Genomic DNA, 27,931 nt, shown 5'->3' with positions numbered 1-27,931 from the left:
CCGACTAAAAAGCTGGTCCGCCCGTCACAGCTGGGCCGCGGTCCGATTGGTTGACGTATATGCTATCAGAATCAGTACTCAGTATAATACCATTTCAAGTACGGTACTGTTTGGTATTCGTACTGCATGTGGCTGCTGATGGTGAATACTGCTTGAACTCGAAATACTTCATGTGTCGGTGCTTTACCATTTGTTAGAAATTTGTTAACCATCTAGATGCTGCCAGCTTCGAAGTCTGCTTGAAAAGAAACGATAATTTGTGAGCATTCAGAATGTAGAAGTTTATTGCAATAATAACTGCGCATTTCAGCGTTTGGGATTACAATGGATGATGTTTTCTACTAGATACTATGCGGTCGTCAAAGAAACTGTGCATTTACTGCAGCGAGTTGGCTGGTGCGAACCAAGGATAGACACAGACGGTTGATTTCTCCTCAATGCACGTTGATCTCAGATATTGTAATTAATAACAATATTTCTCCATCTGTTCACAATGGAAACCGAAATCTGGGCCTCGATGTATGTCGTTCCCGTTATTGGAGTATTTATCTTGGCCGGTGCGGTATATTTTCTCAGTTTTCGAACCAAAGACGATGGTAGTGATCAGCTGAAAAATTATCTGAACGTCCTGAGTGATGACGAAAAGAACCGGAGGACGAAGCGATTGCGCAAGTTCGGGAATACCAGAGTGAGTGGGTTTAATAATATGCTTTAGGGTCGCTGACGATCGGGATACGGTGAACCGTGATCGTAAAATAATAAAACAGCTAAAATTGCCAAACATGCTATACGTTTTGTACTAATGTTTCGTAATCACAGTCGATTGTATTTTTACTATTGTCCTGTTGGAAACTTCGTTTGTGTCCGGCCAATGTTCATGTGAAAGTGGTAAAATTCGAAACATATCGACGTTCGCTATCTCCATTGCGGTAGCTTGTTTGATGGTAATCCTGTAAATGTATTTGGAAAAACGGGTAGGGTTTTGAGATCGAAATCTGTGAATAACAGTATGTAGGCTTTCCTGACCTGCTAATGTTTTGAGTGCGGAAATAATTGATGATAACATTGTTCTGCTATCTCATTATTAATTTTTGCTGTTGATTTACTTCGCTTTGCAGCCTTTGCTGACAGTTTGGTCTTTTAAGTAATTTTTTATCGCTTTTGGTATTTTTTTATATATCGAAATGTCGCAAATTTTGCAGCAGAAATTTGTTTGTGGCAGGAAAACTTAACTGGCTAATTAACATATTTTTCCAGTTTCCATACTTACTGAACTAGGGAGTAGCGCTAGCGAGTGAGTGCGTTGGCATTTTTACTTGTAAGGATTAATTACAGCGTGCGTTCCATTTCATAGCATAGACGCCGTAAAGGTATTGTTGTTGTTCTTTGCACTGTTACGTGATTGCGATCGCGTAATGTTTTAGCATACGGGCCAGAAAACTTGGGTATGGCTGATGAGAATTCGCGGTAGTGTAATAGGAAGTCTGCCTACTTAATACTTCGTGTGCACTCGAAGCATTCCGGATTTCAGCGAATGTTCACTGGCAGCCGTGACTGCTGTAATTATTTTTCTTATGATAGTTTTAGTTTTGGAGTTAAATTCCCGCATTAAGTTCTTGCGTCAGCACTCAACAGCATTATTGTTATCACGGTAGCATATTCATCATTACCTGAACATTCACCAGCGATCGAAATCATCTGTAAAATAAAAATCTGTTCTGAAACCTCATAAGCTTTATGTTTCCGACGTATTTATGTTGTGGAAATTAATGGTATATGTTATGTAGGCTAATGTAGCGCAGCACAAATATAGATATTTAGTTGTTTACGAATTAGATTATTGACATGCGCAATTCGCGACAGTGAGAACTCTTAAAAGAATTATTCTGTTCACCGGCAAAATAAAATTATCTGTATCAGTAATACATCATAAATGCATACGAGTATGCTGAATTGCATAATGTGGCGACACTGATATAGTGATTGCGGATGCTGATTATTGATACATCATGTATTCCCGTTGTCGAATGAGAACGTGTCCGAAGGTCCGCATAGTCTTCTTCGAGTTCAAAGCTCTAGCCGATGAGGTTTTTGGCCTGAAGGTTATGAGGATGCTTGTACGAAAGTGCTGGTAAATCGCCGAACGTAACCGGTGATTTGGTCGTTTTTTTCCCAATAGCGAATATCGTAAATACGAAAGAAATGGCCTAACTGCGTCGATCTTTGTTGATATGGTTATGGCTCAAGTGCAGAGAAAAGACGCGATAACCTTGACTTTTAAATTTTAAGCATGTGTTTGACAATTTATCATTGATGGATACGTAATACACAATGCCTCTGTTTTGCATTACAACATGTCACATACATGTTACTTGATAATATTGTTATTCCGGCATTTTTGCTATTTTGTCGTTAACACTCTCCTTTCGCTTAAAATGCTTTTTACAATAATTTATATGCATTTTGTGAAACGTTGCAACAAGCTGAAATCAGTTAACATAATATCGTATATAAATGATTGAGAATTACTGGTAGTAATATAATTGCGAGCCTACCATATGGTGGTCTCGTTTATTTGTCAACTGCGTAGGCATGTCCCTAGCGGCAGAGCGATATTTTAAAATTGTATCTGGGTCATCAGACGTTTATAGGACCTATGTTGTTAATGCTGTATATGGTGGGCATATGTTCAGTAATTTCTTTGTTTGGCTTATAAGTGTGTTTTCTGTTTAATAGCCGCTTTCCTTGTTGCATTCGTCCTGTAAACGTATTTTTCGTTGTGTTGTGCATGTATTGTATATGTTATGTGCTCGTAATGGGTTGGTGTGCGCAAAGGTGTTGAGGCTTGCGCAAGTAAAGATTTTAATCGTACAGACATTTGAAAATTTTTAGTTGCACTGTTCGAAAAAAACTATTACGTTGATTTTGCAGATAAGTGGATTTTGTAGATAAGTGTTATAAACTTACAGTCACAATATAAGTACATAGTGCTGGCTTGTTAAGACTTTAACAGTAAATACAGTACCCACCGTAGCGTACAATATGAAGGTGAATGCCGTTTTTAGCTTCATTAATTTATCATCACGAAATTACTGGCCGTTTAGAAATTATTTGACAAGGAACTGTTTCTTTTCCTCCGAGCAGAGATGCCGAATAGTTTATAAGCGCTGTATAGATGGAATGAATTCGTATACGTTATAATAACATTAATTTTCTGAATGATGCGAGAAACATTGTTTATAGAGGGTGTGAAAATATAGATTCGTTGAATGCTATTATGACTTTCACGTTTTATTGCGGTTTATAGCAGAAACTGCCGAGCGGAAATGGCGGAGACAGTGAAAGCAAACAGGTTGATTCGGATTCGGAGAATATTAATGCCGTTGCTTCCTCTGCGGAACGAAACGCAACGACAGACACAAGTTTTTCACCGAATAAACTCACTCAGGTAATCTTACGGGTGGATGTGTAATATTTCTTTTTGTGTGTGTTTGTTGGAGGTTTTCATTCATTGACGCGCTGGTCGAACACTGGCTTTCATAAGAATAAAAATATGTTTTTTCTGTTGGTGTCAGGTGGTCAATAAAAAAGTTGATCCGGTTGAAAACGCCAGATCAGCACTGTTGGATAGCCTAGCTGTCAAAGAACATGATTACAGCAGCGGTATTGTGTCGCTGTCGTCTTCCACACCGGAAACTGTCACAGATGCTGAAGGGACAGAGGCCACTGCAACGAACGGCACCGAAATGATACCGGATGGTTAGCACATCTTTCTTTAAAAAAATCATAAAAATAAAAAATAAGTTGTTTTTTTAACTTCGCTTAATTCGATTGAATACTGCTCTTCAGGCCTTCCTCGGCATTACCAGCCAGATTTCATACTGACTTGTGAGCCACTCACAATGTTGGTGTTTTCTCGTTTGATTAGTTATTAATTTATTGACACTTCACTTTTGATTTTTTTGCTTCGCCCCACCCATACTGCCATAAGCATGGCTCTTTAATTTTTTAATTTTTAAAATTTTCGGTCCAGCTAATTTCGATTCGAAGTTTTTTTCCCTTCACAGTCGCAATAATTTCTATGAAAAACTGAAATTTAGAATTGAATTATTCAGGTATCTGATTTTGACACTGCTAGGCAGAGAATAGCGTCGCGATGGGTGGTTCGTTTATTTGCGTTTGGTAAGATGGAAAATGTTGTGATCGAGTCGCACATGTGTCGACTTAGAGAAATAGGAAGAGTTGGCTATCCTGGTTTTCAATATTTAACATAAAGACGTGAACTGTGGTGGCAGGGCCACAGCGGATAATGTCGACGATTTCTGGTCGCTTTGAATAAAAGTGGTAGGAATGAGAAGAGATTAATTTGGTCAGGCGATCGTTTCAATCGAAACCGATTTCGTTTGATAGATTAAAAAGGTTTTTGTGCTCGATGAATTTTTGCTGTTTGCATTTTTGTTCTGTTAATTAAACGTGTTTTTACCCTAGGTGCTGCGGGCTGGCATAAGGCAGTGTCACGTAAGGACAAAAAGCTCTACAATACTCAAGAAAGTAAATGTGACGATGCTACAAACCATTCAACTACAAGTGATGAAAGCCGTCCGTCTTTCGTAAGTACCAAATGCAAAGACGACAAAAAAATTCTCCAACACGTTGGGTTCTACTGACCCAGCTTTGGTGTGCTGCTTTTGTTTTTCTGTGGTTTGATTGTGCGCTATGTTGTGCGGCTTGTGGGGACAGAGAAAACGAGAGGCAGCACTTTTTTCTCCATCTATCTTGCATGTCGTTTACCGGTCCGATTACCGATTAGGGTCTAACTGGTTTTTTCTCTCTCTCGTCACTCTACAGAAGAATTCATGCAGTTCACGCAATTCTTCACCATATCGGCATCGTATGACCTCCCACAACAGGTCAAATGAGAGAACCGCGCTGCAACATCGCAAGCCAGCCAGCCGCAAGTCGACGATGGTCGCTGCTGCAGCGGTCAAACCAGCGCATGTGCTACAACGCCCTGAACACTTGAAACTGGATTCTAATAGCCGGCTGCCGGCCAACAGCAACAACCAGCAGCATCTCGTAATAAGTAATTCGCATAATCGACCCACAATCCTCTTGAAAGCTAACAACGACCACTACCACGTTCCTTACGGATGTTTCACCTCTAAATCGGCATCCAGTGTCGCTGTTGCTGCGGCTGGCAAAATTGTCTCGCCTGAGCGCAACGATATGTGCATCCAAACTGACGAAAATGAGGTATTAAAAAATGTTACACGATATACGTTATGCATTTAACAATAGTGTTAACATATAAATTGTTGTACATTAAAATATCGATGCAAGTTTTAAACCGAAAAACTGCATAAATAGAAAATATTATTATAAAAGTGTGCACTGTAGCAAAATTATTCCTTACGTGGAGTTTTCGAATTCTGAAAATCTGAAGCCCCTGCGTCGACCGAATCATTCAAGTTTTGCTTCAACGATGACTATTTTGCATGCGTTTTATTATAGCTGGACTTCGGAATTTGTTCTCTTACAACCTTTTTCTTTTGAAATGACTGACGACAGTCGACTTTTGTTCTAGTTATCGATCATCAGTTTTTTGTTTAAATCGCACAATTCGGTAATTGTTTTAATTTAAGGTACGTACGGGCACGTGCCATGCGTAAGAAATCCTCATAGGTTTTCAGAAAAATTAGTAGGCAAATTTATTGCTACTGCACCGTATTGGACAGTACAATTAATTTGTTATACAGGAGTTTCCTTCACCACTGGAGGGATTACGTGAAGTGAGCGAAGGCAAACCACGTTTCATCATTATGATGGACTTCTCCGCCCAAGTAGATCTGGACGAAGACAGCGGTCTAGAATCTGAAGATCGGATGAATTTCGATTTAAACGGTAGTCTGAGCTCCGGTGACGGATCCAACCGTGTCACTCCCGTCTTAGAAGAAGGCGGAAAGGATTTCGCGATTACCTTTGAGAAATGTGAGTTTTTTTGCGGAAGTAAGAAATGCATTTCGGCTTCTAGTTATAAATTGTTAAGTTAGTCATGCACATGCGTACCGGATCCGGTAATGTATGAAAGTTTCCAGGGGTTGAAGTAACTTTTTCGTTGGAGTAAGAGAGTTTTTTATGGTGATCGTCAGCCGTATACAGATACTCCTAAAAAAACAACTTAAAAGCGCATTAGACGGTTCCTGTCTAATCGTTAGCTAAATTTGCACCATTTCTCACTTCGCAGGAACCAGGAACTGTGTATAACGGTACCAGTTCGTGAGATATTTGATAAGCACTTACTGGTTGCGTCAGTGTTTAGTTGAGAAATCCCATAAACAATGTAATCACAATGACGTCATGGAGCGGGTGAGCGGAACGACGCGTCTCCCGCGATTATAGGGCATCGTGTTCAGCTATTCACTGTTGATATACGATTTTATCCCGTCTACTGCATTTATTGAGCGCTTTTTGGAGTAGGTTTATTGTGGAAAGTGTGACGTCAACGGTATCATGTGTTCTTCTATATTTGCAGCGTTGGCCGTACACCGCCGCACTGTATCCGACTCTATACAGCATTCCCGCAAGCGGGTAGTATTAACAGCAGGCGGAAATGGGAGAAGGTGGGGCGCAGGCGCAGCTGGCTGTGATGGCAGTGGAGACGGTGTGGGAGGGACGTATTATGGCGCAATGCGCGGCGCTCTACGAACATCTGCGTGTAGAGGTGAGGTGGCTGTTTTTCAAGGTGTTCCCATAGCCGCATAACTTATTCTTTCAATTTTTAATGAGTACTTTAATTGGCTTGTTGTGGCACACTTGTGGGCGGATTCCCGTGTTTTTTAGGGAATGTAAAATGCTATTAATAAGCTAAACCCACTTTTTTAATAAGTTACGTTTGTGCATGTCTGCCAGGCGGCTACGTAGTGTTGTGATCTCTGTACTGTACGTCATTTTTGATTTTCAGTATTTTCTTAGCACCTGCGATCTGAAACGTACGATTTATTCGATAAAGTGCCGATTTATTCGCCTACTGCGTTATACCATTTTTGCACGTAATTTCACTTATAATTTGTAATTAATGTGAGCACTTGTAATCGTTTTTTGTCTGTGGTTTGTCTTTATGGAGTAAATTATTATTTATTAGCGCTGATTTGTTGTGATTAGCGGTTTGAGTTCCATTTCCGGAATGTTTCCTGTATTCACAGAAAAGACGCCCTCCTCGGATTTGATCGATAATGCTGCGCGTCGTGGACGACAGAGCAACGGACGCTGGCGGAACTGACAAGGATGATAAAGCTCTGCGTTGTCTGCCACTTGGTTCCGCATATATCTTTGTTGACTGGTGCGGATCTTTTTATACACATTGCATGCTACGCCTGTTGCTTTCGGAGAAAGAGATTACCTCAGGGAGATTTTTGTCTAATTTAAGCAAAGGGGAAATTTATTACTTGGAGGAATTATTTTTTATTTAGAAGGGGACATTTTTTTATGATTGTCGTTATCGCTTGGTGATTAAGGCCGCCTGACAAAAATGGCCACATTTTTTGGGGGATTCATTCGCTGTTATATGCTGCAGTCTTCGTATTTTTTCTCAGTTCTTTCCGGTTGCATTCCATTCTCTTATGCTTTTTCTTTGGACTTTTTGTAATCTCGTTTTAATCTTACCGCATTGCCAGTTTACATTCCGTGCAAGAATCGACAATGATTGAAATGGAACGGAGAAATGGCTGTAAATATTGTTGGAGGATTCCTTCCCGTTTTTTGTCCTTTATCGTCCGATGAGGGAGCATATTGGTGATCTACTCGTTGTTGTTTCTATAGAATCGAAATTTGTAATTACCGTTTTGCGTTCAAGTTTTCCATTTTTTGGAAAGAACATGACGGTTATATTTTTGGTAATTGGGCAACTTGCATGTTAAAACAATGCAGAGCTTTACTTTTTTGCTACTTTTTTGTCATTTGTACTTTTTCGGCTCTTTTCTGATGTGTTATTCCGGGTCTTTGATACATTCACAAATCACTTACGCTTGCTTGTTCGATCCGTTTGTAAAGCATTAGGCTTCCTTGGTCAAACTAATAAAAATTTATGGACGGTCTAAACTTCAGACGTTTGAAAATTCTGCACATGCGGACACACGGCAGTTTTGTAACATATTTTTGAAAAGATACTATTTTTACGTCCTTTCGCGTCAACAGTCCGTTACAAAATGCAATTAGCATAATTATGTAATTTCCGGTCTTGTACTCTGTAGGTCGGTACGAACTGCGAGCTTCGGTACGCAACCACGAGTGTACTCGTACTGTTCTTGTACGAAAAGTGATTCTATATTACAGTATAAAATTATGAGTACGCGGACGCTAAACAACATCCATAATATTATGGTAAAATTATTGACAAGTGAATAAATAAAATTTTCTTCCACAGTCAGGGCAATGTAGTAGCTGGGTAGTTGTCACCCCCCTTTTGCCGAACCTGTGACGCCCCTGGTAGTTGGTGTTGAAGAGTATGTAATTCGGCATCTTTTTATTCTGCCAGAATTAGCATTTAACACAAATGGTTCGGAAACCGTAACAGCGAACTAAGCGAGCATCCGGACAAATCTCCACGCGTCACGCGTGCTTGTACCCTTTAACTCTTCATATCGGCATTCTGCAGCAAACATAATCGGTCAACTTGCTTATTATCATACAGAAAAGTTTCAATTTCAGTTCAAGCTGAACTGCGCAAGGCATACGTATCGTATAAATTACCAAAATATATTCCTCAACCACAGCTGCCTTAAAAACAAGTTGAACTTACATAAAAATATAAAAAAAATTATCAAAAATACGTATATCTAACCCTGTAATTAGCTAAATAAAACTGTAAAACAATTTGAGCCTTGGAATAAACTGCATGTCATCGAAATACAGATTCTACATAAGATGGACTCCAATCGCTACAAAATGCGACACGGTTTCTTTTTCTTCGGTTTCGGCGGCGGACACAGTACCGCTCGAATGGCCTCATCGAACACGTTCTTCACTCCTTTTTGCGTCAGCGCACTGCACTCCAGATACTTAACGGCTCCGATCTCCTTCACCATGGCTAACCCTACAAAAACATTCACGTTCGGGGCGTGCTATGCTTACCGGAAAATAAGGATGCACAGCTCGAACACACAGCCGGAATAAACGCAATAACAATAAAAACCGCATTAACAAACATTCTTAAGCGTCCATAGCTCATTGCACTGGACAGCAGGTAAAACTAAAAATCAATTATGGACAGACATCTGGCTGATAATAAAGCTAAAAATATTACAAGTAAGCAAATTATGCTATGAAAAGCTCTCAAAAGAAGTACTTAACCCATGCACCAACATCGAACCAAAAATATGAACTTAAAAGGTGCTTAAAAAATAAACACAAATACGCACCTTGTGGGTATGATACAGGAGTCAATTTCTTATCGCGCAACTTTTCTAGCGTATCTTTATCGTCTCGCAAATCCAGTTTCGTTCCCACCTACATAAAAGATAACGCAAAATTTTAATCATGCATGCCTAATTATTAGACACGTTACGTCAGCTGCAAGTAACCTAATTCTGCAAGATTAACTTCAAAGCCATCAATCAAATCTGTAAATCATTCAAGAAACATGAACTTCATTAATACAGTTTGTTTACGTTTTTTTGCAATCAGTTCTGGGTCTTCCGAAGATAAACTTCCGTGTTCGTTGTTTCGCTTCATTTAAAAAATGCGCAGGGAGGAAATGATGTAACCGAATTTGGCAGTACAATATCCTTACAATGTTAAACCGAATAAAATGGTTGATACCGTAAACAAGTGGCATAAGCAGAAAAAATCAACAGCACAATATAAGTACAGTATTTCTACGCAAATGTTTGCTGAAGGAAGCAGCAAAAATAACAACCTACCAATATCATGGGCGTATTGGGGCAGTGATGACTAACTTCCGGATACCATTTTGCTCTCACATTTTCGAAGGAGGCAGGGTTCACGCTGTTCAAGAGAAAATACAATTACCTCAACAACCACAACGGTGAAGGGTATTATGATTCATATAAAAATGGGAAAAAACAGTCAGAATTGCAGTTTGCACCCCTGCATAAGGAAAATGCATTATGTTAATATATCAAGGATCCAACAGCACATAAAATAACGCAAAGTCGCAACAAGAGGATTACAAAAATATTTCGAATCGTTTCACCCACGTATAAAACTAATAACAGATCAAAATTTAAATCCGTCAAATTCAATTCACCACACACCCGGGAAATGCAAAAAATACTGTCATAAAATTAAGAAATTATTAATTAACATACTCGTATCATAAATAATTTAAAAAACGCTTTATATTCACTTAAGCCATAGAAAATAAAAACCATAATTATGTCCAAAAATAGAGAGCTTACATAGAGAAGCAGATGAGGAAGACATCTGTTTGTGGATAGCTTAGTGGTCGCAGGCGATCATAATCTTCTTGGCCAGCCGTATCCCAGAGACCTAGTTAACCAGAAACCCACTTATAAACACATTAACAGATGTGCTCCCATCAAACATGTCGTGAGCAGACTCCGAGCGCTGCCACATGTCGTGCTTCACCTAAATTTATCGGTTTGCCATCCACCATCACGTTGGCTGAGTAATTATCAAACACTGTGGGAATGTATTCGCCAGGGAAGGCATTCGTTGTGTAACTTATCAAGAGACATGTTTTACCAACCTGAAGAACAAATTAGGCGCTTATTATTAATCACTTTCACATTGTACAGTACTCGAATACAAATGAAACAAATCGCAGCTATCCCAACTTTAAGACTTACCGCACCATCTCCGACAACAACACACTTTATCGCTTGCATCCTATATCTGACGATGCGTTTATCATAAGTAAATAAACAGTATGAATCTTCACAAAATAATAAACTACCACGATGCTACTGGACGTCTCCAAAAACGACAATTTTAATGCAAAATTATTATGGAAAAAATTTATCAAGAAATTTATTGAAGAAAAGAAAAAAGCATAAAAAATCTGCGTAGACTCGAAATAGTCGTCGTGCAATGTGCACAGCTCATATTAGAATGTCGCAATGGAATCAGAATATCAGACCAAGTGGCAAAATAGCGAAAATACGTAGGTGGGCGTCGTACAAATTACAACCAGCAAGTGCACCATGTCGTGACTCATCAGATTGTTGCCAAGTTTTATCGGTCAATACTCTGTTTTTCGAATTGGTATACCGTAAAAACCATTTTAAATGAGCGGCTACTCATTTGCGATTCCCACAATTACATACCTACATCTGCTCTTTCCTGAAATCGACCATACTGCCACGTGCGCCAGGGTCAGAGTCGTCAAATAATCAACTACGGTATGCTGTCCCACCCAGTATAAGAAACTCGTACTCGACCTCGGCTGACTTCCGTTCGCACTTAATTTCTCACCAATAAGTGAGTGACTCAACGCGTTACATTTTTTCAAGCATACCCTGAGCGACCGGCCGAACATAACTGCGCAGAAAATCAGCGATAAAAACACCGCAATGTCAGAAAAAATCGTAAATCAAATACACTGAATTACTGAAAGATCGTGTCGACAAAATCTGGAAATATAATGTTTACACGTGACCAGCTATCTGCTCCCGCAACATGAGCACAGCTTGACGCTGATCGGGCGGTAGCTGCGCCAACTGCTGGTCGGTCATCTGGAGTAACTGCAGTAGCATACTGGCCCGCTCCATCTCCGACTGATTGGGCTGCACCGGTTCCGGTGGAGCGGCGGCGGCGGGAGGAGCAGCGCCATACTGCATAGGAGGCGGTTGAGCAAATTGCGATCCCGGTCCCGGACCATACTGCGATGGTGGTGGTTGACCAACAGGTGGAAATGGTCGGGGATAGGGATACTGCGGAGGCGGATGACCCATCGGGGGAGGATAATGATCTTGCCGACCACGTGCCTAATTACACAAATGTCAAATGAAACCAAATAAATACGGCTCAAAGGAGCATAAATCGATATGTCCACAAAATGCGCCTGCTCTCGATGCGGCGAATGTGCCGTCAAAGTGGAACAACGAGAGCGCGATGGGAGAGCTCGACCCACCTGTCGGGGATCCATAGGGATCGCTGGCCCAGGAGGAGGCATATTGTACACAGGGGCATGGTGAGGTGGAGGGTGAACAGTTTGTGGGGGTGCGGCAACGGGAGCGACTGGCTGTGGGACCGACGACGTTGGCTGCGATGGTGGGACCGCCTGAGGTTCCTCTTTCATAATAATATCCTAGAACAAAAATTCATAAGTAATACAATGCCATTTGATCTAAATGCTGTTTATCGCATAAAGGTCGAATTTGACGGCATCCTACCACAATATTTGCTATGATCGTCAGTCTTCTGACAAAATAAATTACTAACAGCTATAAATATTAGATACTATTCTATCATTCTTAATAAAATGCACAGGGAATTTGCTATGCATCGTTGATTTACTACATAATGCATTGATTGCGGCAGTTACACCAACATCTGATTACGAATTCATTAAAACTGCAGTGTATAGCTAAAGCGGTAGGCTGGAACCAGAATACTCCAAGGAATTATGTTTTGCACAGGTAAAGTACATAAAGAGCTTTTCGGTTATAAAAAGTAAGTATACTAGTAGTATGCATATTGTAACCGAAAACTACAATCATAATGGATTTACCAGTGCTTCCTGAGGATCGACGAGCTTCATCATTAAAAGAGCCTGCAACATTCCAGCTGATAAGGTAAAATTCCTCAGCAAAGCATTCCGTGCTTCCACCGGGTCGGCTTCAATACACAGTTTCATCTGGTGCATCAAATTAAACATTTGTTCTGAATTCAGATTAGCCAGATCTTCGGTATTCTCCTGTGGCTCCGGGGGGATTTCCATAGGCTAAAAATCGTAAAATATAATATTAATGCAAATTTCATTTACTTGAACTGAACCAACAGTCCACGACCAACATCAAGCATTCAAGCCACGATAAAAATTAACAACATAAACTGAAACATAAACTAATGATTAGTTTATCACAATCAATTATTCACAAGCAATTATTCACAAATTATTAGCATCCGCTAAACTTAAGTAAATAAAAACGTTTACTCAACTTAATTGGAAATATAACACAGAAGTGCTAATTCTATAAACCCAAGCTGGAAAAATATTTTAGCAAAAAATATCGAAATATTTAACGAAATTGGATTTTCAAACCCCTATTGTCGATATTGCACAACGTTAATTATTACCATCATGGAAAATCCAAGTATTGCAAATTTTAATCCAAGTATTGATTTCTAAATATGTAATATTTACGTAATACGTGCAAACTATAAAAAGGAAGAGTGAAACACCACCTGTGAATACTGCGGCGCAACCGTCGCATTACGGCTCCTCTCCTTTTCTGCCATTATTCTCGCACGCTCCTCTTTCCACTCGCTGCCCACTGGCTCGATATGGATGGGATTGCCCTTGAATGCGACGCCATTCAAGTGTGCCACCGCGATCTTTACAGCCTGCGGATCGCTGAATTCGCAGTAGGCCAGACCCATCGGATTCTCCCATTTATCCACAACGACCCACAAATCCATCACACTACCTAGCTGGCTGAAGATTCTTCGCAGATCATCCGGCGATGTTTCCGTGGCCAGATTACGAACTAGCACGCGTAGAATAGCAGTGACACTCATATATAGATAGATAAATCATGCAGGCCTTAAAACTGAAACTGCTTAACTTACTGCGAATAGTTTTGGGTTGTTCTGGCGGGAGCTCTTCCGGAGTCCAGCCGGGTACAACGGGTGGCGCAGGACGGTAGGGATTATTGGGATGTGGGCCGCGAAAATATGGGCGACCCGCCATGATGAACAGGTTTGTAATGCTCAATCAAAAATCCCAATGTGGGAAAACGAAGCTTCGAACTGACAAAAAGTACGTACCGTACTTACAATTGTTAACTACGGCAGTGCGCAACTTTTCTCTGACAGGCAAAGCACGACTGCTTTTCTGCTGAGAAACTGAAAACTGAATCTATGACTGAATGTTGCTAATGCTGCACCGTAATGGGCAACCGCTGCGGGTGTTTTTCATGTTAAAGATGCAATCTGTTTGCACCATAAACGCACAAAATCCAACTTTGAATTCAGATTTGCATTCGTACTCGTACTCGTAGTGGTTTTAAACTTTAGAGTAAGAATGATCAAAACGAAGTATTTATTAGCATATTAATTTATTAGTGCAAGAGTTGTAATTTATTATTATTAACAAGTGAGTAATATATTTAAGCTTAATTTAAATTAAGTACTTGTGTAACTGGAAGTGGTGCAAGGCGTCTGTTAATCTGTCGAGGGAAATCGGCAAAAAACTGCATATTCAAACGGGAGAAAGCCGCTCCACCTTTTTCCTTTTTCAACGTTTAAGTCTCGAAATTCAATATGGTAATGCTCACTGCTCAGAGTATTTTGGGAACTGTTCCGTCTCATGTTAACTGGAAAGGATTTTTCATTTAGAAAATGTGAAAGCAAGGCGTTGCCGTTGTTAAGCATACTTAATAAAGTTATTATCATTAATTTATATCAACCAAAATTACTCGCAATATCAAACTGTAAGTTACAGTAAGTACAATTAATTTTCCAAAAAAAATGGCTAGCATATCAGCGACTAACAAAAGCGAATCCTTTCGGTGGGCCAGAAGAGGGCGCATGGCTTGCAAACCAGCTGTCCAGTGTAGTGAGTGTACAACTGTCTTGTACACTGTTATTTTTATGTGTAAGCTAAAGTATACGGAGGATAACTGTCAGTTGCCAAATTTTGCTCAGAAAGTGCACCCAAAACACGCGCATCTCATGGTCAGTGCGATTGACATTATAGTGCCGGTCACTATAAACCATAAACTAAAAACTACCGATAAAAGTTTTGCAGATGCATCCCCTTATTTTGATGTACTAGACAGATTATTGGTTTTTTTCCAATAAAAACAGTCTAGTCACTTTTAAGTTCTAAATTTTCTGCCAGGTAATGACGCTGACTGCCAGGCAATTTTTTTGCCAGGTGGTGGCGTGTTCGCCTGAAAATCGGAATGCTGATACGACTGGGCCGGGCCACTGGCGAATTTCCGGTGGTACCGGCTTTGGTAGGAAAGTCGTCACCTTTTCCAGGTTGGTACTGCAGTGTGCTTCTGAAGTTTATACCGAAATTTTCCTTATCAGCACTATCCTACTGAGTTCTTTACTGCGATGTGCAATGTGCTTCTGGTTGGTACTGCAATGTGCTTCTGAAGTTTATACCGAAATTTTCCTTAACAGCACTATCCTACTGAGTTCTTTTAATATTGTGTATCTGACGATGAGATATAACAGTTTTCGGCAAATTGGCTGCGTACTAGTAAGGGCTCGCTATAATCAAAGGCTGGCCGAAAGTGAACGAGCAAAGTTTTGGTATCTCGTGTGTTTACGCTAGTTCGTACTCGTATGTTTATTTATTTTTACTCGCAACCAAATCTGCTCTGAAAATTGAATTCAATCGGTGTTTTGTGTACCAAAAACTATTTTATTGGCAAACATCCAATGTCTACATACAAGAGTTCAATCATTGGTCGGGAAATACAGGATCAATTTATCGCAGATTTTTGCTCGTGATCCAGCAACAGAAAAACAAAAATTTTCATTACATTCTCCAAAAATAACGTTTTATTTTTCCGTCAGTTTTAAAATCTTCATTTAGCATGCATACATCAATCAAAACACAACAACTGTGAACAGTTCAAAAGATTAAAAACTGCTAGTCAATATTAACTGACCAGCGAGATCATTCAGAATCAGTTACAAAGGATCGGAATGAAGACAAAAAATTGATTCCCATAGATTGCACGATAATATAAAAAATTAGCTGCCACTTATTCATTAACAACATGGAAAACATCTCTGGCAGAGCGGTTCAGTCCAAAAATGACAGCTGTTAACACCAAAGTTATGGCGATACCAAATATCAAAGTATTTATATCATCTTGGGGATTGGGTTGAAGAAACACTCGCACCGTCGGAACAACCCATATACTTTCTGTCCACGTGGAATATTTCCCAGAAAAATCTGAAATTTATAAACAAATTTGGTATTTTGGTATTAACCGGTTAGCGTTGCCTGCTTCCATGTAATCATGTAATCAATAAAAGCACTAATCACTAACAATAAGTAGAATTAATTACCGTCGGTTGAAAATGCCGGCGAAACAGCCACGGATGTGTATGTTGGACTAAAGACGCAGTATCCGGTACTGTTATTACTCCTTTCGTAAATCCAGAAACTGTTCATGCCTGTGTCGTTCACCTGTAAAAAAAGCATATAATGAAAACAAGTACTACTCTGTACATAGTGCGCAAAATTACTCTTCGCCTTTTCCCAGGCTAACAGAATTTCATAAGCAACGTATACTAGATGCTACATTTATGACTGGGTTGGTTAATTAGTTAAAATGTTACGACTTGACACAACGCACGATATAAATTCATCATCATATATACGTACAGAATCTTTTTGTGGAACGCAAAATTTCGGATCAACATACGACACTTCTCCATTCATAAGTGCCATTGTGGTCGACACAACTAAAGATGCTGTGTTGGGTCCACCAGCACCGATGTACAGATCAAGAGGTGCTGGCCTCAGATAAGCCTTCGCAGAGTTTATTGAGTCATAAAAGCGAATCCAATAGTCGCAATACGAACTGTTGGCAAAACAATTCAACAAGATTCCGGACTGCAAACAAGAAAACATGCTATGTAAACTGCATAAAAACTTTACTGCGAAAACATTTAAAACTTCCAAACGTACCAGCGTGGCATTCACTTCGATAGACGAGTGATTCCCAGTCACATAAGCATAGATGCTTTGGCTAACTATTGTAGCGATTTTCTGTAAACGAATCGTTGCATCATTGGTGGAATTGTTAATGAAGGATAAATTCCAGTTCGTTCCCGTATCGTAAATGCTGTTGTAAAACCTGTAAAATACCAATTTCGGCAGGCTGGGCAAAGAAGTAATACACAGCTTCTTCTCTTCATACACTATGCTCGTAATTTACTTACTTGTTGTTGTACTGTTTCTTATGGTCAGCCAGCACAACTCCTGGAATACTTCGATCGGCTTTCAGGAAGCTTTGAAAAGACGCCGGCGGTAAAGGCGCTTCAAAGTTTAAGAAATTAACAGGAAAACCAATATTCTGCCCTTCTTGCAAGAGGAACTGAGAGAACGATTCAATCTGCAACATAGGATATTTCATAAGTGTAATGCCGAGAAACCGTAAATTACTAAATTGCTCGCGCACTCCAAAAGTGCAGACTGCCGCGCTCCACAAAAGTGCATGTTCATCCAAACGCTGCAGACGACTGATCAGATAACTATAGACTGTACCATCATAAAATTTCCAGATATATGCTATAACAACTATTTACACAACTGTCCTCTATTAGCCCAAATTGAGAATGAACGATCTGCGAAAAAATTTCTTACCTGTCCTTTTGTGGCATTGTTCAAGAGTGCATTGGGATCACTGTGGATATACATTTTCTCCTCCATGAAAGCTCCCAACTGGCTCAATTCAACAAACATATCAATATGGTCAAGTTTCAGTTTGTCCAGAAAATCCGTGGGAAATGCGCCATTTTGAATATCAACCGCTATTCGACTGGAGCCGATATAATCCCAGGATTCCTGGAGTAGCCAGAGCAAAAAAAAAACATTTAATCAAAAACAAAGGAAATTATTACTAAGGAAATCTCATTACTACCAAGAAAATCCAAACATTATACAACACTCACTCCGTTGAAAAGAATAAACAATAAGCGCTTATCCTTCAACTCTTCCTTATGTTTGGACAGGGCCTCCAAAACCAACAACAATGTGATGATGCCAGTGGCGGCAGTTTCTGTGCCAGGAGATAATTCGAATATGCTAGCAGAATCCAGCTGTACAAAATAAAGCAGGTCTACAAAATGTGGAAAATTTCAATGGCAAAGAAGCAGGCACTTACTCGTGAAGCAATAATAATCGTTGAGTTTTTTCCTGGGCATTCGCCGTATAATTTGCATTTACTGATAGATTCTGTTGATTTCACCTGCGACATAATATTCCGTCCCAGAAGTGGGCCACAGCGAACATCTGAAAGCAAACTTAATGATCTATGGAGCAAACAGTAAGACACAATAATCACCAGCAATCGATTTGATGTAATCTTTATCTTTATGATAAAGGTGGACCAAAACAGTTAAAAAATTTCCGCTACATAAGCCGAACGAAGCCACAAATTATTATTACTTCCCCTAATTATTTTCACCTTGATGAAGATTCATCTGGAGCCCGCTTCGTCGGAGACATGTTGGAGCATCAACAGCTGCGTACATGAAGCTTTTTAATTCGGCGGAACATAACGGCCAAGACGGTGTGGTCCCATTGGCACGTATATTAAATTTATAAGTGCACTGAAACAGAGAAAAAAACAAATGCCAGGCTAAAATAGCTGCTGCAGTACACACACACACACTACTCACATTATCCAGCAGATAGCTGATCTCGGCTTGGTTGTACAGCAAAAAAATAGGAATATCCCATTTCTGGAACAACATCCCGTTTCCGATCGGATTCCATTCGGTTTTATCGCAGGAGCCTTCCAGGGCTACAAAACGATACTGTTTTTTGTGCGTCTACCGAAGAATACACATCACAAGCATCCTCACACGAAGCAGCATTCGGGCATGTCTGATCGTATGAAATCGATTCCGAGAATGTCGAGTTGCTCAGACTGATCAGAATAATTCCACTAACATGTCCGGATTGTTCCAATTTCCGAAGAGTAGCCCTGAAAAAACAACAATGTCAAAATTTTCGTTATTTCAAATGCAAAATAAATATGTTCCCATGAAAAAACGTGAAAGCTTTTGGGAATGGAGAAAAAAATAAAAACTGAAAAACATAGTAACGAGTAAAGACATCGATGATAAAGCCTACTACTCTGTACGTATAACCAAAGTGCTTGCTATTCACTTTGGTGTTACTGAAAACTTACACGTTGTAAAACTGAATGTCATTGGCGTTCATCACAGGAATGTATGGATAATGCGGGCCTCCTTCCGAGACGAGGTGAATATCTGCAAGAGCTCTGATAGGATGGAGAACTCCGACGTTCCCCTTCGGGAAAGCTGTTAAAAAGCAAGAAATCAATCCCAAGCTGGGACATGGATAATGTTTCGACGCAATGGAAGTCTGTCGAGCACGTACACTGGCATCCAACCTCGTGGGTTCCATTGAGTCTCCGAAAACACGAATGAAAATCCTTTATTTCATGATAAATCCGATCTTTGATTCGATCGCAGAGAACTGTCATCAGAAAAATAATTAATAAAATCGGAATTCCACTATTTATGTAGATTACCTCTTCCGGGTCCTCCGAGGCATAATCCGAGCAGAAGGAGACACTTTACATCCATGTTCAGTGAAAGATGTAAGTAGTCATGAGAAACTAAAAGCTTAACGAATCTGCAACTTTATATGCATATGGCAGGCTATTGGCAGCGTACAGAGTACAGTAACAATTAACAACCATAGAAAAACAAAAAATTGCTGTAAACAACAACAAAGGCTAAAGTTAATTTAATGAACAAGCTCACGAGTACTGTAAACCTGTCAACGAATCGAAAGCGGAATGAAACAGAAAGGCGGAAATCATTTGATTGACTTAGTCTCAGTGGGACGATTCTGGATGAACGCACACCGTGGGAGGGGACCGTGCTGTTCTTGCTTGTATAGATTTTTAGATAAACGCAATAGTACAGCAATAACAGCATTGTACTTCCGTAAGTTATTACTTGAATTTAGAATATTAAAATATTGTTGTCGACTGTTGTTCAAAATAACTATGATTGAACTATCGTTAAAAATAACTGCCGTTCATGGATTGCCCACCGCGCAGCATTACAATCAGTATAATATTACATTTTTTGAATACTGTACCACTTTTACGTATCTTATTTTCTTAATAATTTTAATTCTGATCCAGTATTCAGTTTACAGTACAACCAAAAGAAATTTCTAGAAGTGAACTGCAGGAAAAAAGGTTTGATAAAAGTGAAGAAGTGATTTAATTTGGAGGATTTCACGCAGTAGTACGTACAGCTCACACACGCCTCAAAGGAAGTGACCCGGTATGTACACGGTGATGGTACCAAATTCGTGCAGCACGAAAACGTTCACTTTCACGTACTCCCAAATCCCTAACACCTTTTTATATTGTTTTATGCCATTGTATAGGCAAATGATTTGTATGCACTGGTGGGTTTCACGCCTATGTACGCAAAATCATATTCTGGCTACCGAATGCCATAAAACAACGCAAAAAGGTTTTTGGTAGTGCACGAAAGTGAAAGTTTTCGTGCATCATGCGTATAACGATAAGTAAGTATCTATAGATATATATATTTATAGTACTTATATAGAATATAGATATACGAATTTGGTATACGTACATGTACCGGGTCACTTCCCTTAAGGCCTATTTATACTTCACTTCAGTCACGTTTTTTTCCTATATCCGTCAAAATTGTGTTTTATGGACGTTCACCAAAATGTACGAGAAAAAAGGTGGCCGTGACAAAAAACGGCGCTAACATCCAGCTTAGATCACGGTCGTGTACAAAGCGGCTTTCTATTTATATACTATACTAGGACAGCATGTCCGTCAAAAACCAAATTTCGAGCCCAAAACTACCCGAATCAATTGTTCTGGAATCTGTCCTGAATGTATGCCAAGTGGAACCTATTACGTACATCTGGTGCCAGTAATTGCTCGTATTAATAGCTCTTTTTAAATTTTGTTTAGATTTGAGAACACAGAAAATGCGCTTCTGTACATGTTACTACATGTGAACTCGCGGCCGGGTTAAAGACTGAAAATTTAATATCGCGCTGATTCGCGCATAACAATTGGCATACGCAGGCTAAGTTTCTAATGCAAAAATTTCGAAAATGCTAAAGGGAACAAAACGTAGTAGAAAGTAATGTGAAAACCACGTGCAAGTTTCAGAAAAGTTTGTAAAGAACGGTGAAATTTTGAATTCTTTTGGGAGGTTATTTACTGAATATAAGCAGACTTGCGCGAAAAATACAGAACTTGATGTCCGTCAACTTTGAAAAAATGGAACCAGTTCTATTTCAAAATTTTGACGGACGAAGCCACATTTTGACGGCCATCAACTTGACGGACCTAACTTTCGGACGATGTCCGGGTATGTGGTTATACTCCACAAGTCAGTCACGTGCAATGTGACGGAGATGGGGAAGTGTTCATACTGTAGTTGCGAAATTTCATCAGTTCCGTGAGATGTGACGGTCTTGATTCTTAAAGCAGAGTATAAATAGGCCTTTAAGAAAACATCACTAGTCTTATTGTTTTACTCATGGTCAGCATCAACTGAGCCATGCGGTCCAACAAAACCAACAGCTGATTTAAAGTACTACTTTATACTTGCATAATTTGATAAGTCGCTCGCGTTAAAATCAAAGCGAATAATATAGTATTACGAATAATATATTATATAGTACTAGTAGACCCCGCGCAAACTGCGCTAAGATTGTAGACTTGATGCGCAAGTTGCAGTCATCAAAACCAGAACTTCTGTACTGTACTTACAATTGATACTTATAAATACCGTACAATTGATGCTTTAATATAATGCTACGTAGTTATGCACGCAACTTTCACTATAAATTTCATTACGAATTTATTTACAAAATCTCGGGAAACACCACATTTCGTGTATACACTCCAGACCGCCCGCGTATCATTCCTGGCACAGCTTTAACCTTTATCGCAGAAAATAAAGATACCCTAGAAAAAGCAACATAAAGCTGACCATGAGAAAAGACCGGTTCTGGCAAATAAAGCCCTAATCTATTCAGCGTCTGTCCCTGCGACTTATTTATGGTCATAGCAAATGCAACGCGAACAGGAAATTGTTTCCTTTTGATGCTGAATGGCATTGTTGGGTCCGATGTAGTTAAAACTACGCGAGGCAACAGAACGCGCTGTCCTGCGCATTCGCCGGTTAAGACTTCTACATCCAAATGGTTATCATGGATCAGCCGAACAACCATCCTGGTCCCATTCACTAAACCCGCTTTTCCGTTAAAGTTTCGAAGAAGCATAACGACTGCGCCGGGCTTTAAAAAAAGTTCGTGCGGTGGAAGTCCAGCGGGTGTTAGACTATGTATAAATTCCAGTGGGTAATTTGTATAATCATCATCGTTCTCAGTCTTTACAGAGTCGATGCTAAAATACGAACGTCCACGCCCGGGGAGTAAGTGCTTGACGACATAGTCATTTATTTCGGCGCAGTGGTCGTTTTTGGGAGCTAAAATTGCGCAATCGGCCAAAGTCGCAACATCGCTGGGGTCTATTGTCTCGCCATAAATTTCCTTCACTAAATCCATAGGAGAACCCTCAAACACACAGTCAGTGGGAACTCGAATCATGTCGCCTTCTGTTTCCGGAATTGTTTGTAGCCTTCCTTCGCCTGTGAAAACAGCAACAGCATTTTAAAACTGTATGAGCAATGTACTAACAGCGGGAATGCTTAATACTTTTACCTAACTCAAGCAGCCACTTGCTAAATACTTGCTGCTCCGGACCCGCTCGCATATTGATTGTCAACTGTCTGACAGTAATAGCAGGCCACAGAGGACTTTGCTTTATACTTTCTTCCACGATCTTCGTACGCGATCCATGCCGTACAACAGGAAGTACCTGACGAAAATCTCCTCCAAAAACAATGACCTTTCCACCGAACGGCATCTCGTTTCTCATGATATCGCGAAGGAGACGATCAAGTGTTGTGAGCGCATGCTTCGATGCCATTGGAGCTTCGTCCCAGATTATCAGAGCAGCATCTGTTAATCGCCTTGCTTCGGCAGAACCCGGCTTCATGTTGGACACCGACGTTTCATCCAAGTTTAATGGAAACTTAAACACGGAATGGCAAGTGCGGCCGCCTTTCAGCAGTGTTGCTGCAATTCCAGTCCAGGCTACAGCTATAACAGTTCTTCCTTGCCCGCGAAGAATATGCGATAAGCAGCGGTACACATAGGTTTTGCCGGTGCCACCCGGTCCATCAAGAAACCACTGCTTAGGTCCAGCACCTCGTTCAACTGCTTGCAGAACTTCAAATACAAATTCACTCTGCTGTTGGTTCAAGGTCAGCTTTAGTTTTTCGCCATCCGCCGCTTCTTCTTCGTGATTGTACTGGTCAGAAGCACTATCAACCGGACGCACGGGTTGTGGAAGTCCTAGTTGTCTGCAGCTAAGCGCATGTTGCAGCAGTACACACTCTATATCCCACAGTGCTCTGTTTCTACTCTCTTCTTCAGAACGTGTACGACGATAATCCTCAGCCAAGTGTTGTTCGTATGTGTAGAACAGCCCGACCGGATCCGCTGGCATACAAAAAGCGCAAATATATCCGAACATATCCCTGAGAGCCTTCGGCATACTGGACTGGCTCGCTTCCAACAGACATGCGTCCCATTCAGCATCGTCATCCAAAAGCCGATGTGCTCTTGCTGCTTCCTGATAGCTTTCGTATACATTTTCACCAACTGTACGTAGGGAAACAAATGATGTAGCACCTGGAAAAATGAAAGCCATAAATGTTGATTTGCTGCAGAGTACAGTTACATAGCCCAGCTACAAATGCAACACGTGCTTTTGCTTGTATTGTTCTCAGTGCAATAATAATGTTTTCTTACTAAAGTAATCACCTTTAACGTGGAGCAGCAACAGGCGTAGGAAAAATCTTTCCCGATCAGACGGCGATACTGCGTACATTCGTCCTATCACAGTCCCACCTCCTCGTTTGCGTGGCTGCCACGTTTTTGTTCCCTTACTCCACACGAAATGTTCTGGAATGTCCATGTAGAGTAGCGTTTTTGCAAGTTCATTCTCCCGGTTTAATATGAAGTATGCGGTTAGAGTGCTGTTTGATACTGCCGCTCTGGCTGCCGCAGAGATCTCGCTTCCTTCTTGAAACACAACGTTTTGCATATCCTCCAAGTGTACTGCTAAATGTTCAATGGAATGCGACTGCCGGTGCATTTCATTCTCGTACAACCGCCAAACTGCTTCCGGAGCACTAACGTACCGGGCATTCAGAAACGTGTTGACTTCATCCCACTCCACTTGACCACCTTCATTGGCTGGAACTTTTTGTGTAATCTTCACATTCGCACAATCATAGCCCTTGTAGACATACTTGAACAAATACTTCACAGACTTAACGCTGGTGCAAACTTCCACGTTGATATGGGCATCAAATTTGCAGGTTAGCCATTTGTTGTACGGCACTACCCACTGGTTACTAAGTGCCACCTTTTTCACTGTAACACTTCTTCCGTCATTTCGTCGCCGGTAAATCGGATATCCACTAACATTTTCCTTCGTGACTTCACAAAACTCTTTTGGAAAACCCTTGGTGCATTTTCCGTCTTGCATACATGGCGATTTTGGATTAACGGTACCACACGGACCATGCAGCATCGTCGTGCGTACCGTTTCAAAAAGCCGCGGATATAGCGCATTGTCGGGCAGTTCAGCACAAACGATCTTGTCAATATCTTCGATCTCGCGAATTTTGGATTCAGAATCTAAGATCAGCAAAATATGGGCGTGCGGGAGGCCTCGCTTCTGGAACTCTATTACATAAACATAGGCGGTAATATTTCCAAAAACGCGCTTTTTAATTATGTCTTTCATCAGTTCGTCCAGCTTCAGCTTGAACACTCTGTAAGAGAAGACACTCTGTAAGAGAGAATCTAAAAGAGAAATAAGAGAAATGTAAGAGAATGGCACATTTGTTTGCGTAAATTAGAGTGCTTGACAACATTGTTTTAATCTTAACTGATCTAGGTAGATGTGCCAGCACATACATGGCGATAAATTTTGTACATGTACGAAAACGTTCACTTTCACGCAAGTTTATAAAAGCTTTCCAAAAAAAGTGAAACGGTTGGACATACTGTAGTACTATACTGTTCAGCTAACCGAAATGTTTCTGTGATACGTTCATATTTGTACAGTCTGCTTAGATCGTAAGACAATTTTATTAAATTTTTTAGTACAATGTATCGCGCTACTGCAAAATTATCATGCACACTACCTCGCAATTAAATCAGGGCGAAACTCGGCACTTTCCCATTTTTTCAGGTTATTTGAGATTTCCGGCCACTTCGGATTACATGTAAACGTAATAAAAAGGTCCGGTTTTCCGTACCGTCTCACAATAGCCATTGCGTCCTGGTAGTTTTGGTGCATATTTCGCGGACTACCAATAAAACTGGAAGGAAGGATAACGACCTTGCCGGCAGCTACATTGCTATCAGCCGCAACGGTGTTTATATGGTCCAGTAACCCCGCATACGACTCCGCACGCAAATCGCTTTTGATTCAGGCGTATAAACAGGAGACGGCTTCCCTCTACTTTCACGTAGACATCAACCACATATTGTAAGAACAGCCTGCTGGACGCATGAAGCAGGCTGAACTGAGCTCGAACAGCAAGTCGATAAGCATAAAACTGTAGTTGAGTGACACGGGGGCGTTTGGCTGTTCTGTGCTGCTCATCGTGCGTCATTGCCGGGTGCCAACCGAATTCTCCTTTTGGAAACAGAAGAGGGTACACCATAGGGTCACAGTGGGGGCTTAACGGAGAGATGCGAGAGGGGCGGTCAGTCTTGGAGTACACCACGATGTCTCGTTCTGCAGGTGGCTCACCGCTTGTTGATACAAATACTGCAGCTACTTCTCCGCACCTCGGGTCATTGTATCGTCGAGGATCGCTTCCATTTGGTGGCAAAAACACAACCGACACATCTCGCATCTCCGCAGGAAGTGACGCGGAGTCCCGAAAAACATCCCCCATGTGGCGAAATAAATGCGCATACGGATTGCAGTCTACCAACATCTTTTGAATTTTAGCCATTATCAGCGGATTGCACACCTTGTTCTCGTCCCGGTTCATGCGCTGGCTTAATGCTTGCTCCGTGTTGAGAAAATACAGACTTCCGTAAGACAGTGGCGCAGGATTTGCTGGTAAAGCGGTCCATAAATAATGGTGCACTTGTCCATGGATACGGAACGTGTATGGCCCAAATCCTGGTGGCCGGGCAATATCTGCTCCCAAGGATGCAAACGCATTGGCGCTGTTGTACTGTCGGACAAATTCCAGGTAGTTTTCAGAGTCTTTGTTTCCCCCAGTCACCAGTTCTACCAACCCTGCTGGTACCGTCAAAGCGCTCAGAGATACTTTTCCGCGGTGGCAGCACTTAAAGTTTTTCTCCGATGGGAAATTGAATGCTGTACAGTATTTGCAAATAGTATCCATGGGACCAATAGATAATTTAGCAACACTCCTTTCGTCCATAAAATTTCTGGCTGCCCTTGATGGAAGGCGAAAATAACGTCGCTCTCGGTTGTCCAGACCATGCTCCACAATCTCAACAGGCTGTTCGTTGTGCACGGACACATCATCATCCAGTCCCAGGTCATCAAACACATCTGACATATCAGCTTGAGGTTCAACACTACAATTCGTTGAAACAGCTGTAAGGGAAGGAATTTCAGGGAAGAAAGAAAACTGTAGTACCCACTTGTTATTATTTACAGCAGACTGATTCGACTGCAGTACATTTTCTGTTGGACGACTTACGGTAGTTCTTCTGCAAAAGATAAACAAACTTGTGCTGCACAAAATTAACCGAAAAATGGCAAAACAACTCAGGGATACCTGGCGTAACGAAAGCGATCATTTTTCTGCTGTTGAGCTCGTTCTGTGGAGTTTCTTTGGGTGGCTTTCTGCTTTCGTGCGCTTGCTTCTCTCCGCCCAGTCAAGCTCTTTCGCCGCGGTGGCATTCTCAGTTAGCACCACACACGTATGATAATTACATAACCCCCAAAATGATACAGTATATTTTTGTAAGCTCGGGATCAAAACGGATAGAAAACGTGGAAACGAAATCAGGAAACCTTAGAACTCAGCGATAACGCCGTGGTTAATGTTGGGAATTGTTATTACTGACAGCGAGTATCTACTTTTGGTCAACCTTTATGGTATGACATTTACGTGGGGTTGTGTTACACACCGGTGCAGGCAGTTACCTTTCTTTTGGTTTTTCTGCCATTCCCGTAGACTTTGTATGTTAGGTTCTTTCTTGTTTTTCTTTCTAACCACACTTCTTTTCTGAATTTTGGCTTTTGATGGCAAATATACAAACTTAGGGCTATCGAATGGTATATAGCTATCAAAGGTTGGTTCAGTGTAGAGTCCTGGCGAACTGTATGGAAATGGAATTCTGAAAGTCTTATTCTTTTAATTAATAATAATAATAATAATAATATAATAATAATAATATAATAAATAATAATTACGAATAATATATTATTAATTACAGTAAATTTTACTCACTGTACTACGGTAGTACGTTACAAAAGCGGTCATAGGCTTTTCACTGCAGTGTCTAGTGACTCTCTACTCGAGTAATGGTGAGTGCTCGGCTGTCAGTAATAATGACCGGAAATGGAGTAAAGTTTACACACATGAAGACGATTGACAATCCAAGATACCCAGTGCGGTTAAATATTAATTGTATTAATATTAGTAGAAGTATTACTGTATTTTGAGATCAGAAATAAGAGTAAGTAGTTTTGTGCACTTGTAATTGTACAGAGTGCGAGACTATTCTGTCCTTCTTTATTTCGTTTTAATAAAAACTGCAAAGAGCGTTGCTACCGTTGATTAAAACGTGGCAAAATTTTTAATTTCATTGAGAGTTATAATTAATTAAAATGTGCGTGATTGTGCATTGCAT

General features: G+C 40.6%; 5 protein-coding genes across 7 annotated transcripts; 1 reads left to right on the top strand and 4 right to left on the bottom strand.

Annotated features, from left to right (window-relative positions):
- Positions 1-128: 128 nt before the first annotated feature.
- Positions 129-8,092, top strand: LOC129582125 (uncharacterized). Of its 2 annotated transcripts, none has more exons than XM_055473559.1 (8): positions 129-688; positions 3,311-3,448; positions 3,576-3,759; positions 4,489-4,610; positions 4,849-5,253; positions 5,757-5,988; positions 6,533-6,721; positions 7,203-8,092. In XM_055473559.1, the coding sequence occupies exons 1-8, from the start codon at positions 494-496 to the stop codon at positions 7,277-7,279; spliced, it is 1,542 nt and encodes a 513-aa protein (XP_055329534.1). In that variant the 5' UTR covers positions 129-493; the 3' UTR covers positions 7,280-8,092. The 2 variants fall into 2 exon arrangements, with proteins under 2 accessions (XP_055329534.1, XP_055329533.1); XM_055473558.1 differs by having other exon boundaries at positions 131-688; positions 3,308-3,448.
- Positions 8,093-8,597: 505 nt separating this feature from the next.
- LOC129582135 (ras-related C3 botulinum toxin substrate 1) lies at positions 8,598-11,275 on the bottom strand. Its single transcript, XM_055473571.1, has 6 exons — positions 10,827-11,275; positions 10,606-10,726; positions 10,416-10,506; positions 9,918-10,002; positions 9,417-9,504; positions 8,598-9,091 (listed from the first exon to the last, which is right to left on the bottom strand). The coding sequence occupies exons 1-6, from the start codon at positions 10,863-10,865 to the stop codon at positions 8,937-8,939; spliced, it is 579 nt and encodes a 192-aa protein (XP_055329546.1). The 5' UTR covers positions 10,866-11,275; the 3' UTR covers positions 8,598-8,936.
- Positions 11,276-11,423: 148 nt separating this feature from the next.
- LOC129582130 (cleavage stimulation factor subunit 2-like) lies at positions 11,424-14,030 on the bottom strand. The gene is made up of 5 exons (XM_055473564.1): positions 13,771-14,030; positions 13,387-13,688; positions 12,710-12,922; positions 12,110-12,286; positions 11,424-11,963 (listed from the first exon to the last, which is right to left on the bottom strand). The coding sequence occupies exons 1-5, from the start codon at positions 13,889-13,891 to the stop codon at positions 11,625-11,627; spliced, it is 1,152 nt and encodes a 383-aa protein (XP_055329539.1). The 5' UTR covers positions 13,892-14,030; the 3' UTR covers positions 11,424-11,624.
- Positions 14,031-15,707: 1,677 nt separating this feature from the next.
- LOC129581797 (nicastrin-like) lies at positions 15,708-19,749 on the bottom strand. The gene is made up of 14 exons (XM_055473043.1): positions 19,455-19,749; positions 19,301-19,399; positions 19,089-19,221; positions 18,760-18,881; positions 18,574-18,698; positions 18,360-18,504; positions 18,057-18,184; positions 17,845-17,991; positions 17,537-17,737; positions 17,113-17,285; positions 16,859-17,027; positions 16,553-16,783; positions 16,234-16,354; positions 15,708-16,117 (listed from the first exon to the last, which is right to left on the bottom strand). Exons 1-14 carry the CDS (start codon positions 19,507-19,509, stop codon positions 15,924-15,926), a joined length of 2,043 nt encoding a protein of 680 aa, XP_055329018.1. The 5' UTR covers positions 19,510-19,749; the 3' UTR covers positions 15,708-15,923.
- Positions 19,750-25,230: 5,481 nt separating this feature from the next.
- Positions 25,231-27,108, bottom strand: LOC129581636 (uncharacterized). Of its 2 annotated transcripts, XM_055472832.1 has the most exons (4): positions 26,851-27,108; positions 26,714-26,782; positions 25,624-26,647; positions 25,231-25,582 (listed from the first exon to the last, which is right to left on the bottom strand). In XM_055472832.1, the coding sequence occupies exons 1-4, from the start codon at positions 26,973-26,975 to the stop codon at positions 25,559-25,561; spliced, it is 1,242 nt and encodes a 413-aa protein (XP_055328807.1). In that variant the 5' UTR covers positions 26,976-27,108; the 3' UTR covers positions 25,231-25,558. The 2 variants fall into 2 exon arrangements, with proteins under 2 accessions (XP_055328807.1, XP_055328806.1); XM_055472831.1 differs by having other exon boundaries at positions 25,231-26,647.
- Positions 27,109-27,931: the final 823 nt, after the last annotated feature.

The sequence above is a fragment of the Paramacrobiotus metropolitanus genome, unplaced genomic scaffold (assembly GCF_019649055.1).
Source record: "Paramacrobiotus metropolitanus isolate TYO unplaced genomic scaffold, Prichtersi_v1.0 Parri_scaffold0000006, whole genome shotgun sequence".
In the NCBI taxonomy this organism is placed as follows: Eukaryota; Metazoa; Tardigrada; class Eutardigrada; order Parachela; family Macrobiotidae; genus Paramacrobiotus; species Paramacrobiotus metropolitanus.
The sequence above is the reverse complement of the archived record's forward strand: the minus strand, read 5'-3'. Positions and strand labels throughout refer to the sequence as shown.

Bases quoted from the DNA above. Each gene is read 5' to 3' on its own strand.
- LOC129581797 (XM_055473043.1), bottom strand. From the start codon at position 19,509: ATGGATGTAAAGTGTCTCCTTCTGCTCGGATTATGCCTCGGAGGACCC. The intron at 19,222-19,300 runs GTACGTGCTCGA...GCTTTTTAACAG, and splicing joins CCACGAGGTTGGATGCCAGT to CTTTCCCGAAGGGGAACGTC. The intron at 17,028-17,112 runs GTAAGTAAATTA...GGTATTTTACAG, and splicing joins AAGAAACAGTACAACAACAA to GTTTTACAACAGCATTTACG.
- LOC129582135 (XM_055473571.1), bottom strand. From the start codon at position 10,865: ATGCAAGCGATAAAGTGTGTTGTTGTCGGAGATGGTGCG. The intron at 10,727-10,826 runs GTAAGTCTTAAA...TTTGTTCTTCAG, and splicing joins TTGTTGTCGGAGATGGTGCG to GTTGGTAAAACATGTCTCTT. The intron at 10,507-10,605 runs GTGAAGCACGAC...CTGGTTAACTAG, and splicing joins TGGCAAACCGATAAATTTAG to GTCTCTGGGATACGGCTGGC.
- LOC129582130 (XM_055473564.1), bottom strand. From the start codon at position 13,891: ATGGCGGGTCGCCCATATTTTCGCGGCCCACATCCCAATAATCCCTAC. The intron at 13,689-13,770 runs GTAAGTTAAGCA...TACGCGTGCTAG, and splicing joins ACAACCCAAAACTATTCGCA to TTCGTAATCTGGCCACGGAA. The intron at 11,964-12,109 runs GTGGGTCGAGCT...TTGTGTAATTAG, and splicing joins TCCCTATGGATCCCCGACAG to GCACGTGGTCGGCAAGATCA.
- LOC129581636 (XM_055472831.1), bottom strand. From the start codon at position 26,975: ATGCCACCGCGGCGAAAGAGCTTGACTGGGCGGAGAGAAGCAAGCGCA. The intron at 26,783-26,850 runs GTATCCCTGAGT...TATCTTTTGCAG, and splicing joins GATCGCTTTCGTTACGCCAG to AAGAACTACCGTAAGTCGTC. The intron at 26,648-26,713 runs GTGGGTACTACA...AACGAATTGTAG, and splicing joins TCTGCTGTAAATAATAACAA to TGTTGAACCTCAAGCTGATA.
- LOC129582125 (XM_055473558.1), top strand. From the start codon at position 494: ATGGAAACCGAAATCTGGGCCTCGATGTATGTCGTTCCCGTTATTGGA. The intron at 689-3,307 runs GTGAGTGGGTTT...TGCGGTTTATAG, and splicing joins GCAAGTTCGGGAATACCAGA to CAGAAACTGCCGAGCGGAAA. The intron at 4,611-4,848 runs GTAAGTACCAAA...GTCACTCTACAG, and splicing joins ATGAAAGCCGTCCGTCTTTC to AAGAATTCATGCAGTTCACG.